At 38.3% G+C, this 14,861-nt stretch overlaps 1 protein-coding gene across 1 annotated transcript in view; it reads left to right on the top strand.

Annotated features, from left to right (window-relative positions):
- The window catches only part of LOC108796146 (ras and EF-hand domain-containing protein-like), a 66,446-nt gene that overhangs the window by 35,552 nt on the left and 16,033 nt on the right, over positions 1-14,861 (top strand). The window contains exons 8-10 of the mRNA XM_018567572.1: positions 6,681-7,225; positions 11,207-11,288; positions 14,127-14,241. Coding sequence (XP_018423074.1) covers positions 6,681-7,225; positions 11,207-11,288; positions 14,127-14,241 — 742 coding nt within the window. The remainder of the gene's footprint in view (positions 1-6,680; positions 7,226-11,206; positions 11,289-14,126; positions 14,242-14,861) is intronic.

Genomic DNA, 14,861 nt, shown 5'->3' with positions numbered 1-14,861 from the left:
TGTCATTGGGACTGAAAGTGATGAGAAGCGATGAAAAAATCAACAAAGATAATATCATAGATAAAGGGTCAGTGCAGAGAGGGGGAAATAAATCAATAATATAAATGGGGGAACTCTGCTATGAGGAAAGATTAACTGAACTGAACGTATCCATTCTTGAGAAGAGGCTATAAAGGTTGAATATAGTTAACCTTAAAAAAAATATTTACATGATTTCTATTGTAAATTCACCAAAACGACCCACTCTTTGGATTGGAAGAAAAGAGGTGTAAACTCTCAGTACATTGTTATATGGATCTTTAGACAGAGACAATCATATATTTATAGGCTTTCACATCTCCTTCTCCTGGGAGAAAAAAAAATGCAGGATCTACCAAGTAAGGAATCTGTTTTCAGTAAACCTATATCTATATCCTATTGGTTATTGTGGATTAAAACAGTTTTCGTGGTATGAATGCATTTATCACTGTATTTCTGTATTACATTTACTGAGATGTTAAAATTTAAGCAATGGATATGTAAAACAACATTTTGGGGAGATAAAACAACATTTTTGCATACAACAAACATACGTATTTGAATCTAGCTTGATATTAGCATCTAGTCATTCTAGTCATTCCTTTCATGAGAGAGGGAGCAGCAGTAGCAGTAGCTACTCAGGCTCTGGCATGCAGCACATGTGCTTACAGGGAACATGCAGACAGGTGTAGAAAGAGGAGTGAGCAAAGCTGATGAAAAGTATTGAGAGCGTAAAATGTACTCTTCCCAATATTTACAGCCCAGCTCTCAATCTATAGAGCCGGTATGTGACACCTGCAGTGTCACATACCGGCTCTATAGAATGAGAGCTGAGCAATCATGAACCACTGATCAGGCAGAGAGGTGGATCCCGACAATATTGTCGGGATCTTTCCCAGCTACAGCACGGCTCTGCTCTGTCAGCAAATAGCATTTTTCCTAACAGAGCAGGAGTACATTTGTAAATATAGTCCTTTGACCGAAAAGAGGACTAAAGCCAAAAAAGGTTTGGCTTTAGTTCTCTTTTAACAGTGTGTTGCTAAAGCCTTTTTGTACAATCAGCAGACTATACTAGAATGTTGAGTCCACTATCAACACCATCCCAGCTGAGCTGCCTAAGGTGTATGAATCACAAAAGCATCTTTGCAGAATTACAAATCCTTTTTGCAGAAAATATAGTTAACATGTGTGTATTAGAACTGTCTAGTAAGTAGCTGTCTGCCTGGATTCCAGCATTACCTTTATTTTCATCTCACAGTCTTTTTGTAGAAAATATAACGCACTGATTATTTGCTATAACAATGCATTATATAAAGAGCGGTTAGTAGTCCGAAATGCATTTATTTCTATTCTCAAAAGCAAACAAAGTCTTCAAAGGGATTGTCCCTTTATGGATATTTATTGTATATTACTGCAAATTATCTTGACAGTGTTTTAGCGGAAGTTGAGATTTCTAGACATTATTACACCAATTAAAGCAAAAAAGCTGAGTAAGCCATTTTCATCTCGCAGATGTATATTTAAAGGTTGCTTTGATTTTATAGTCACATAATTGTGTGAAAAAACACAAACCCAAGAACCAAGCCATTTCAGAACACATGCCCCACCTTCCAATATCATAGTTCCATCAAAGCAACAAGTACTTTAAAGCAATTGTAATTAATTGCAGGCTTTGAAAGAGAGCTCTGCAGGGTGTGGCAATAGTAGGATAATTGTTAAGGTTTGTTTTATTTTGTCTGACAATAGATCTGTGTTTATTGTTTCAGATGGAAGGGCAAGATTATCTATACATTATGATTTCTGAGATGTCATCACAAAATATATCTTTGCTCAACAATGTTTTACACACCATTGTACAACCGATACTTGACTGAATATTTTTCAGTGTTAGAAAGGTGTTACAGATTTCTAACAAAACTCTTGTAAATCACATAAATCTGACACCACTGGGAGCACTTGTTCAAAAAAATTCAGCATGACCAAAACCAGTGCATGAAAATGTGTGTGTTGCGATGCAGTGCTGTGTAATGTGATTGAACCCTTAAAGAAAAGCTGTCTTGAGAGACACATGAAGACTGCCATTTCTGACTTCTGATTTTGAAAATGCTAATTCATGGCTGTTAGGCTGACCCTCTGGCTTCAATACTTTGGGTTACCAACCCAGAAAGTAGAGGGACTTCTGATTTTACTCTTGATTTGCACATGTATTCTGGATCAGTGGCTCAAAGTAATGAAGCCAGATGGTCTGCATAACAGCCAAGCCATTGCAAGAATGAGGTCAGCAATTATATTTCTTTTAGGACATTTTAGTTGAACCTCCCTGGCGGTATTCCCGAGTGTAGCTCGGGGTTACTTTTCCATACCATAAGCGGTAACCCCGAGCTACACTCGGGAATGCCGCATAGCATTTACTTACCTTGTCCCACGAGCTGCGCTGTGTTCTGCGGCCGATGCTGGCTTCCGTCTTCCGGGTTCCGTCCCTTGCGAGCGTACGCGTCGCAGGGGGCGGAACCGGCGGCATATTCAAAAAAATAAATAAAATGAAAAAACGCCAAAGACGAAAATAATTCGAAAAAAGAAATAGACAGAAAAATTACATGAAAAAAATAAAAAATCATACCGCCAGGGAGGTTAATGCACAGGAAACATAATGACAGCATTGATGGTGACCTGTTAAATCATGCCCTATAATTAAAGTGTCACTAAACTAAGGAGTTAAATCTTAAAAATGCATTCAAGTACCTTACTCTTAATAAAACTGCACCATATTTATGTATCACTGAGCTGTATAGCCTCAAGTTATCTCTGAATTCATGCTGACACTGTCCCTCCTTCTGGAGGGTGGCTACTTTTGTTCCCCATGATCCCTGTGTGTGTTGTAAAGTAAACACCTCTACAAGCTCACTCCCATGATGGACTACAATCTCAATAAAAATTAGTAAACTAAAATGTAGTCCATCACCGGAGTGAGCTTGGAGCAGTGGCTACTTTTCAAACACACACAGGAACCATGGGGAACAAAAGCAGCCACTCTCCAGAAGGAAGGACAGTGTCAGCATGAATTCAGAGATGATTTGAGGATCAACAGCCGAGTGATACACAAATAAGATACATTTTTGTTAATAGTTCAGATACTTGAAGGTATTTGAGATTTAACTCCAGAGTTTAGTGTTCATTTAATATTACACACAAAGCACATACTTTTTATGGAGATCTTCCGTTTCCTAGGGGTTACAGTAGGGAGCATGTATTAGAAATTCATACACAGAATAATGTGATCATACATTTAATTTGTTATGCTAAACAAGCTTCCACCAAAAATGAGACTCATCTGAATCCCACATGAATAGATGCTTGTTGAAAGAATAAATGACACTTTAAAAATTAAATTCATTTTGTAGAAGCTTATGTGATTACTACTTAGTACCTAATCCATCCTCACCAATAGAGTAGTGTCTGCTTTTATTACTTGTGGTGTCCCTGAAAGCTGTGGTAAGCTCTGAAGTCCTCAGAAGACTTATATAGCGCATCAAAATGTTGTATTTCAGTGCAACTTAGGGAAAAGATTCTACTAGTCAGATCAGTTAAAGATTACATTGGATTGGTTACTGTGGGATACTGCAACAAACTGTTAGCGCTATATAAATCCTGTATAATAATAATAATTCTAACTGCCTCACTGAATGAGTCTGTATGGCCTCTTTAAAACCTACTTAAAACCCAGCTTTAAAAAAAAAATTTGGACATGAGGTAGGGATAGAACGGTCAGGCTTTTACTGCAGTCTAGATAGATTTTCCTTCATTTTCTCTCCTGACAGGAAGTGATCGGAAATTTTTCTAGTGGGTACACTGTCGCAGGAGGTCATATGGACTGGAAGTGAGACGAAATCTCCCCAACAGGGTCCTGGACACCAATAAAAAAATGGTCACCCATCATTAGGGCTAATTTACTAAAGAAACTGAGAATTTTCACTGAATATTGCATTCAATTATCCAATTGTGTCTAACAAGTGACCGGGTAATTACTATTCACATGATTAAATAATTCATACAATTTTTTCAGTAAAGATTCTCAACTTCCTTAGTAAAGCAGCACAACTCTCTATATGCTACAATTTTCTGAAAAGCAAAGGAGATGGTAGAAAACCCCAGGAATAGCACCCTCCTGCTTATAGCTGAGTTTTCACTAGATGCAGATGCAGAGCATTCAGTGCCCACCTTCAGGTAGTCTTTTTATGCTCCAGTAGAAGAGTTAACCGCATTCAAATGGAAGTTGCCTTAAGGGACCTGCTGGAGCTAAGGAATTGCTGGTGACCCTTCTCCTACTGTGGTATTGCAGTGCGCCACCCACTGCTGTCACTATAAACATCATCAAGTTACATTGCTGACAATACTCCACCGAGTAATGCCGAGAATTGATTGCCATCATGTTTTATGCTCCAAACACTTTTGATTGTAATGTTAAAGTGTATGCATAACTTAAACTTTTCATTTGTAATTTTTGGATGGAATGAGGGAGCATTAGGTCCATTGTCAAGTTTGAATTGCTGTCTTGATCCATGCTAAGTAGATTGCCCCCTATATAATTGTCCTGGTGACCAATGTCAGTGAGACAGAAAAGAAATGGAAAATCCCAAATTTTACAGTTGCCACCAGAGTAAATGGTGAGGGGAAATCTTGCAATGAGAACACCTGTTAAGATGGGAATTCTACCACTTTGTAAAGATTTACTAAAGGAGTAAGGAATGTTCACACTGTGTAAACATTCACTTCAGTTGTCAAATCATGTGCAGGTGAAATAAGCAAACAGGGATTTTCTTTTCACATGATTGGATAATTGAAGTGAATATTCACACAATTTGTTGTGAACATTCCTAAATCCTTCATCTACTTTCTGTTGGGTCTTTAGGACAGGAAGTGAAAGGGAATTTCCCAAGCAGGTCACACTTTAAAATAATCTAACAGGAGTTTTAACCTTTCCCTAAATAAAAAAGGTTTTGGCTATCCGTACTTTAAAAATGAATACAAACCAACCCCTTTTCATGCTTTTGCATACTTAGCTCCAAGAGTTGCCAACATTCCATTTCTGCATATCTTTCTCACTACTGTACACCCGATCCCCCAAAACCACTTCTGTTAACTGTTTAAACAGTCATAGTTCTCATACAATAAGGGACCAACAGTCCATTCAGGGTCGTTGAAGACCAGAGAACATTGTTGGCTGCCAAGGGGAATATGGAATAATGAATAAATATTTCTATTTATTCCTAATCCATATCTATATGTAAATAACATTATCATTCTGTGCTTATGTATTAAACACCTAAAACCTTGTTTCTATGTATGGCATGTGATTACTGTATACTGTATACATACATGGGGGCAGTCATCTTTGCTCAGCTTCATGTTGATACTTTTATATCACTACATGTCTACAGTTTACGTCTGTCAAATAGAAAACAACACATACTTTTGAACCTCTGTTTAAAAAAAAAAGGGAACAGTTTAAAAAAACTGACAGAAAAGGAAAAAGAGTTTTTAAATACTAAAAAAGGGTCTAAAAAGGAAGGGAGACAACAAGTATTCAAAAAATCAAGCACTCAATATATCCCAAACAGTTCAAATCCCAATTTTTTAACGCCACTTAGCTCCCAGGCACTTTGTTCCCAAGCCCTGTGTGAATTCAAGGAGCTCAGGTAGTTTTTTCTTTTTAATTGATGTCATAAAAAGGTTTTACTTATAATATTCTGACTTGGTAAAGCTGACATGTGACCTACTAATTCATGTGCTTTGCAAATGATAGAACCACTTTATTGGTTTAGTTCTGGTGAATAAATTCATGAATACAGACAATGCATAAAAATAATACATAAAATAAGCCATTAAGGTAATTTACTTATCACACTCTAACAGTTTTGTGTGTTTGTACTAGACAAGAATGCTCAATGAAAGTTGCTATAAAAGCAAAATGAGCAAACATATAACTTTATTTTTGCTTTTTTAAAATTAATTATTTGCCAAACTTCAGATATAAAAGATACACTCTCAAATACATGTTTTCACATGAAACCATAAATTCCTGAATTTGGCATAGTATCAGTGTTGTTGCAGCCCACATACAATAGAGCTTAGAGCAGAAGGGGGAGAAGCAACACAAACAGCCAATCAGTTGTACTTCAGTGCAAGGAGCACACTGATAGTAAAATATAGCAGAGAGATAGAAAGATGAGCTCATCCGTGTGCTTCTTCTCTTATCACTGTCCAGTCACAGACTGGGGCAATATGAATAACTGTGTTACTTAACTGCAAAAAGAAAAATCAGGTCTCCTCCCCTACCAGATAGGACTATGTGGTGTGGCATAGCTCTGTAAATCTCAGAACTGACTGGACAGAAATACAAACCTTTAAGCAGGTAAAATAGCTCCATTATATGTTTTTTTGCCTGGAGTCTAAATTTAAATTGCTGAAGTTGTAGGCATATTTTATTTATGGTATGGCAATTTTGGTCTTATCATTTGAATACAGTCACACTGAACATATTATTTCTCCTCTTTTAGTCTACAAACTGTTTCTAACTATACTGATGATATTTATGGTATGGCAATTTTGGTCTTATCATTTTAATACAGTCACACTGAACATATTATTGTCTCTTCTTTTAGTCTACAAACTGTTTCCAACTATACTGATGACTTTAAAACCTCAAGATCAAGAGTCATCTCTATAGAAGAAGATCCAATGCCAGAGTGTTTGGTAAAAGATTACAGACATCCTGAAGAGAGTATTGAAGAAGAGAACTCATCTCAGGAATTTACCATCACACAGCTATTAGCCCAGAAGGAACAACAGTTTGCTCTAGCATCAGCGGATTCTTTTCGTTCTCACCCAGCTGAAGATATTTCACCTAATTCACCTTATTCATCATTCCCTATCCTTAACAGTCCAGTCCAAGAAGAACAAAAAAACATGCAGCTAAGAAGTAGTACTCCTAAAAAAGGTACTTTAACTGGAGATAATCAAGCAAAACTAGAAAGAGAAACAAAATGCATAACACTATCAGAAAAGACAAGTTCTTCTCAAGAGATGCATGGAAACCCAGATCACATTTATAAAATAATATTTGTTGGAAACACAAATGTTGGAAAAACCTCCTTTTTACAGAGAGTTTATGAAGGATCCTTCAACAAAGATGTATCTGCTACAATAGGTAAGGATTCAATAAGTCTTATGTGCTGCTTATCAAGCCAGCTTTGTGAATGTTCCTTTAGAGTTGGAACGTGGTTCTAAGTGACAGCTTTGAGTTCAGCTTTTCAGTTTCTGGTTGCTTCATAGAAGACTCTAAGAAAAGTCTTACATAAAAACCCAGCAACCTAATGAACCCAGGTTTCCACCCCTGATTTTTCATTACAGTCCTGGGGATAATCAGCTTGTTAGTATAAGCAAAGCATGGTATATTTTAGTTGTGTGTCAATATTGGTCATAGGTTTACCTAAGGCAGGCTTTATCCCCTCTAGTCTGCAAACACAGACTATGACTGCTATACCTACCATTGTAATAGTTTGACACCACAATAAAACACCAAATAATACTACCCCTTACAAAGCATAAATCACCCCAGCATTGTGCGCCAAACTATACATTGAATAATTAACATCAAGAAATGTGCTCAACAAGATTATCTGGTGGTCATCCCTTCTGCATATCCTAACCCACAGACACACTTTAGATGCTTTCCCTAATGAGTCCATAAGGTGGAGGACTTCCCAGCCTCACTGGTCTGTAGCTGTCTGTCAAACTATAGTATATAGTGTTTTTGTGCTTGTACTCCCCTGAAGTGAAGTGGTTTTTATAAATATTACCTGCATTTAGCAATTTTTGTGCAGCTGTTCTTTTGTAGCTCCGCACCCAAATGTTTTCTATTGGCCGGGCGGTTCTGCTGCCGTCAGAATAAAAAAAAAAAATATCACCATAGGAATGCATAGCTAGATTCCTATTGGCTATTTCAATTTGCAATAGCCAATAGTAAACTAGCTATTGCACCCGCCCTCTGCTGCTGTCAATCACTAGAGGGGACCTGATGGAGAACTTAAGGTCCCCTTGCTGATTGACAGCAGCAGTGGGCGGGTGCAATAGCTAGTTTACTATTGGCTATTGCAAATTGAAATAGCCAATAGGAATCTAGCTGTGCATTCCTACGGTGATATATATTTTTTTTATTCTGACGGCAACCAACTTTACACTTTAATACAGACGTAGGGGTCTATTCACTAAGCTGCCGAGGGCAGCCGAGTGAATGACTGATCTGAAGTGAAGTGAGCCGAACACTGTTCGGCTATTCACTTCAGGCTGGTACGGCTGATTTCAGCCGTACATCGGTTTGGTTCTGCTGAACCGAAGGGGTTCTGGGGCCGAAGCTAGCCGAAGGATCGGCCAAAGCTACGGCCAGATCCTTCGGCAGCTTCGTGAATAGACCCCCTAGTCTCTAGCCTTATGAAAGTCAGATAATCACCAGCACACACGCAATGGAATCAGATACTGTTTCAACTTATTGAATCATTGTCATCATTTGTCATAAACAGCCAACATTTCATTAATACAAAAATTTAAGAATCATAAAAAAAAATAAAGCATAAAATTTTTTAAAAAAGAAAAACATTTTTTAAGTCCCCGCCCCCCACACGCAGATATGCGTTGGGTGCGCCTATGTGCGAAAACGACGATTGCGCCTATTGTGCCGCACATGTTACATATCGCCGCAAACGTCGTAGTGAGAGCAATAATTTTAGGGCCATTAATCACTGATAACACTAAACTGATGAGCAGTAAAAGCGGTTTAAGTGTCGCCTATGGGCCTGTGGGCATTTTTTGCGATTTTGCTGGCGCACACAATTTTAAGGCTTGACATGTTTGGTGTCTATTTACCCGACGTGATCCCGCCTTTTATGTTTTACCAAAAATATTGGTAAGAATAAATGTTTTATAACAGAATGTAGGGATACAGCCAAGTAGCCCTCGGAAACGCGCGTTTGTCACGCAATTTTTTTACCGCGACAACCGCGCGACAGACGCACATATGCAATACGCCTGGGTGTGAACCAGGCCTTAGGAAAGCAGGGATTTATGTCTTGGCTATAGAGATGACAAAGGATAAAAGGAAAAGGAAAGGGAGCTACTGCTAATGTTCAGACTAAACTATTTTACTGATAATGCGGGTATCTGTGCGTAGCACCGGGTGGCATACACATAATTTACAAATAGACTACTACACACTTGTAGCAGAAACAGGGTTACAGTAGAAAAGCAAACATCAATATTTTTTTACTTCATTTCATTTTTTTGTATGCGTGTTCAACGCACTGCTGCAATGATTTAGTTTCTTTCTAACTACTGCCATTTTAATATTTGTTGCTTGTAGCAAGTTAGTCGTTTTTAGATATATTTCTCTTTTACCACTTTAACTCCTACAAATACAATGATTTACAATAAAGAACTGCTTGGCATCATAGACTTGGAATGATGTAGTTCAGTAGTTTGTTTTACTGAGAACAGAAAGGTGAGTAGTGTCCTCAATTCATCTAATAGGCCTAGCAGTGTCCTTCACCTTCCAATATACTGAATGAGTTTATAAGATATACAAGACAATATTTGTATTTTGTCTGGTATTTAAAGAATATAATCAGTCATGCTTTGTTAATAATAATTCCAGGAAAACAATATTTTTGTGACAATTGTGACAATATCTATATGTGGTAAACACAAAGGAACATTTAATCATTTTGCACTAGAGAAGAAGGAACAAACCAGGCATATCGAAAAAAAACCTTGCATACAATATATGAGGGGTAGGAAACCTCGGCACTCCACCTGTGGTGAAACTACAAAACCCAACATGCATCTGGCACTGGGAGTTTTGCCTGTGGCTGTCACAGTCTGAAATGTTGAGATTGCTTACCCCTGCAATGGATAAAGCTCTCAATGCCCAAAAGAACTAGTTATTGTCATTTAGTGATCATCTACATGCTGGGAAAAAATGGCACCCACCAAATTAATTCCAAGTCAACATAAAACACAAATGTTGCCGGTTTCAGTTAATAGAACCTGTCTAATATGTTCCTAGTTTAAAAACAGAGGTCTTAAACATTTTCAAATCCATGTGGAAAGTGCATGGCACATCAATGTACTTCTGTACAGACTAAGAACATGCTTACCTGGAAATAACCTCACAATTCTCTGTGGTGCATAAATAAATGGCCTGGACCTTACTAAACCCAGCAAAAATTGATTTATTATATGCATGCACCAAATAAAACAAAAAGAAAATGCTGGGAGGGGCATCACACTAAGTTCATGCACAACACAAGACAAACCTATTAGCCAGTGAGGTAGCCCATCATAAGTGATGGTCGATTTGAAATGTGTGGGTAGGAAACAGCAGGCTAGCTCTACACCACTATGCTTTAAGTCACCCAGAAGTGGTGTTAAAGTTGCTACAATGCCAGATCTCCACCTTAGCTCATCTCACTTTTTGGGCCATTGAGACCATCTATCAGGTAATGAACCAAGAAAGGTCCAGATGGTGAAAGGGCCAATGTTGATCAAAAAAATTGGGTACATTTTTCAGGACTTAGGACACCTAAGAACTTTGAAGAGTCTGCTGATGAGTCGGCATTTGATTATTGCACATATTGTTGCATAACACTTGCCCATTAGTAGCTCTAATAACAATTTTGGTTCACTTCATGCTCCCCTTATACAACCAGATGCCTTAGTAAATCAACAGTTTTTGAGACTTTTGCCCATCCTCCCTTACATATCTAAAGAACTGTGACCCACTTCTCCAATAATTAGCTGATGTGTAATGCACATATAGGGGTTCATTTGTAAAACTTCCACTCTGCATATAGCCAGATGGATTCTGTAGGCATGGCACTAGCTCCTTTTGATGGCGCTGACAAGTATAAGAATTTCCTGTGCTCGTCAGCACCATGTAGGGGGACTAGTGCCATGCAGATGGCATCTGCCCAGCTATATGCCAGCTGGAACTTTAGAGATGAGTCCCATACTGAAAGTTTTTTTTTCATTTTGTTCCACAGAAGACAAAACTACTGAGCTGTGTCTGTATGGCACAGTATATACTGTATGCAGTGTATATTCCGTATATGTATTTAATTTGTTCTTCTTTCTGCAGGAATAGACTATCATTTTAAAACTCTAATCGTTGACAACAAGCAATATGTACTTCAGCTTTGGGACACAGCTGGACAGGAAAGGTAAGTTGTTATTATTATTATGATACAGGATTTATATAAAGTTTTTTGAATATTATTGCGTACGTTTTTTGGAAATAAATTCCTGTAGTTTAACACTTGGGCTTTGTCAGAAGGCAATTAGGTGCAACAAACACCCCTCATAAAGCATACTGTCCAAGTATCAAAGTGGTGGCCGATGGCAAGAACCACTTCATATTACACTCTTCAGGTGGTTGAATTCCCCCTGCTGTTTAATAACTGTGGATACTATGAGCTTTAAAGTGCATCTGAAGCCAAATCTTTTTTTATATATCTTTGGCTAGAGTGGAGAGGAATTAGAAAACCTGTCAGGTTTTTATTCCTGTCTATGCCCCTGTTAGGGAGATTCACCCCTCTCTATTTGTTCTGGTGACTGTTATCACTGAAACTGAAAGAAAATCCAAAATTTTAGGTTGTCACCAAAACAGGAAGAGTAAGGTTCTCTTACCTCTACAGATCAGCCCTAGCACTTATGCTAGACTACAGATTACATGTGCACATGCTGAAAATATAAAATTACTCTGTTCTGTCTATTTGTACATTCCAAGTGTAGCACGCAATTGTGTTGTTTATAGTTTTATCTAGGGATGCACCGATACCGATACTAGTATCTGTGTCAATGCCGATACCAAGTATTTTGGAGATCTCCCTCTGACCGCAAGTTCCGAGGAAGCATGAAGCTGGCTTCCTTTCCAATTAGGAAGCCGGGCGTAGGTTATGAACTGTCTCCCTGCTTCCTGATTGGCTAGAAAGCCGGCTTCACTTTTTGCTAGGCAGCCTGGCTTTTTAACCCCCCCCCCCATGTAATTAAGATGAACAAAGGTGACATGTTTGAAATCCAGCCTGGGTGACAACCATGGCTCCTTCCATAGGTACAGTGGAGTGAGCAAAGCCACTTAGGGACAGGAAGTGTGCCATTCATACAATCACCAGTTGAAAATGAATTATAAAAAATGCCTAAAAAAAAGAACTAATGCACCTGATCTATAGGCTGGTAAGCTACAACATATACCATTTTTGGTTTTGGGTTTATCATTTTAGCTTTGTTTATGATGTATGGACATTGTGGCAGGAGAGAAGAACTATTATATTTGGCATAGACATAATTACATTACTTAAAAGTAAAAGTAACTGTAATATAATTGAAATCTTACTTCATCTGAGATGATATTATTCGCTTCCAGCCACGGATAATGCATTCTTACGTATGTAACTTAATTTGCCTTATTACATTTTACAACCATTCTGTTTTGTAACTCGGAGCAATAATATTCAATCATGCAGCTATTTAATGTAGTACGTTTTACCTCTGGCCTTACACTAACAGCAGACAATTCTGAATGGATCCTTCTGTTTTATTAACTATGCTACTACACAGCATGGTGTTCTGTCCTGTCCCCATAGAAGTATATTTTTGTACTTTTAATAGATTGCAGGATGATTTCAACTTTTGCCATGATTTTGTTACTGTTTCTGTTCCCATTGAGTAGCTTTCCAGTTACTTTCTGCCCTGGTGACAGGGAGTCAGGGGAACAGAAAGTGAAGGAAAATCTCAGTCTCTCTCCTTATAGTCATACGTGTGTTTTCCTGTTCTGATGACACCTTATCACTGATTTCTTATCCTGGGGACACCAGGCCAGGAAGCAAGGGGATTCACCTGAACAGGATCACAGATTGAAATAAAATCCTGTCAATGGTTCTGGGTTCTCCCAGCAACTCCAAAACTACCGTACCAACCAGTTTGGGAAAAGGTGGACTTTAATACAACTCTAATCCTACCTTTTAATTAAAAAAAAACCCAGCAACTTATTTTTATCATTCTATAGGTCATCAGTGCTATTATTAATTAGAATTATAAAACCAATACTGTGCAGCACAAACCCAGTTATCATGGGATTGTTAAAAGTAGAACTGTCGCAAAATCTTTTTTTTAAGTTTAGGCTAGAGTAAGGAAGGGTTATAAACTCTGTCAGCTTTTTTTGCCATCTTGTCTCATTGGGGCAGTTTTGTGAATAATCCCCTATATATTACCATATAAAGAGCATCAACAACTAAAGAACATTAATTTTGGCGTATATCCGCATAGCGTGACTGTTCACAGATATTCACAGGGTGAAGGGCCCTGTGGATAGTTTGTAAGTATACCCCTTAAAGTATACACTGTATAAACAGTACTGTGCAAACGTTTTAGGCAGGTGTGAAAAAATGCTGTAAAGTAAGAAGGCTTTCAGTAATAAAAGTGTTATTAGTTTATTTTGATCAATTAACAAAATGGAAAGAAAATGAACAGAAGAGAAATCCAAATCAAATCAATATTTGGTGTGACCACCCTTTGCCTTCAAAGCAGCAGCAATTCTTCTAGGTATGATGAATAGGATTATATACTTATCTTATTCCTTGGTCCTGCAGTCTTCCTCCTCTTTGTGCGACCACTCCCCTGAAGCCAGTTCTCTTTGCTGCCCAACCAGTCACAGCTCTCTGACGTCATCCTGTACATACAAGACCAGCAGTCCTGCATTGTACAGAAGGACTGCCAGGCCTGCTCACGTCTCAGAGTGTCAGACATTGGAGGAGAGTGCCGACTGCTCAGAGAATGAGGAATAAGGGAGGTATATCACCTTGTAACCATTGCGATGGGGAGGGGGACCCCATGCAAGGGTAAATATTGTTTCCCCCTGGGTTCAGCTTTAATAAATATGACACACAAATCAGTAAACATATCTATTATGTAATAAAAATCAAATTATATTATTAACCACCATCATCATCAAGAACTATAGAAAAGACAGTTGGAATTTACCGAATATATATTTTTAACAGGTTTCATAGTATCACAGAACAGTTCTTCAGGAAAGCAGATGGTATGGTGATTATGTATGATATTACATCTAAGAAAACTTTCACAGATGTGTGCTACTGGTTGAATCGTATCCAAGTGAGTATACTGAGAAAGAGCATGTCCTAACAAGCTTTGGCCATTTGTAATAGGGTAGAAATAGTAGAATGTACATATAGAAGTAGAACTAAATTGAGTTGGGCACGGTACATATTAGCTTACATTTTTGGGTTCAATCTGAGTTTATTAAGAATTTAGTACAAAAAAAACCATTAACCACAAAAGGTCACAGTAAAAAAAGGGGGGGGGGGGGACAGAAGAGACTGTCCCTGGTGGGACACAATAAGCATCAGCAACTATACAGACAGCAGCATTCATATGGTTAGAGCACAAGTCGCACAGTTAACATAGCGAAAATGTCCAAAACGGTGAATAGATTGGCATTAAATACATGGATCAAGCCACATTGGTGTCATAAGGTGTAAGCCCCTCCCCACAGGCGCTTCAGGGTTATTAGTAAGTGACATCTGAAGCAAGTCTCTATCAGTGTTGATCAGCATGAGCAGAGGGGCAGATGCAGAGATAGGCATGCTGCATGGACTGAGGCAGAAAGAAAAACCAATCAAGGTAAAACAGGGGGGGGATATCAGAGAAAACAGGACAAAGAAAACAGCAGAAGAGCCAAAGAAGGGGTAGGGGGATGGAGAGGAGAGTAGAAA

The sequence above is a fragment of the Nanorana parkeri genome, unplaced genomic scaffold, assembly GCF_000935625.1.
Source record: "Nanorana parkeri isolate BGI_ZX_2015 unplaced genomic scaffold, ASM93562v1 scaffold1066, whole genome shotgun sequence".
In the NCBI taxonomy this organism is placed as follows: Eukaryota; Metazoa; Chordata; class Amphibia; order Anura; family Dicroglossidae; genus Nanorana; species Nanorana parkeri.
Note: the sequence above shows the minus strand (reverse complement) of the source record. Positions and strands in the feature narration are given on the sequence as shown.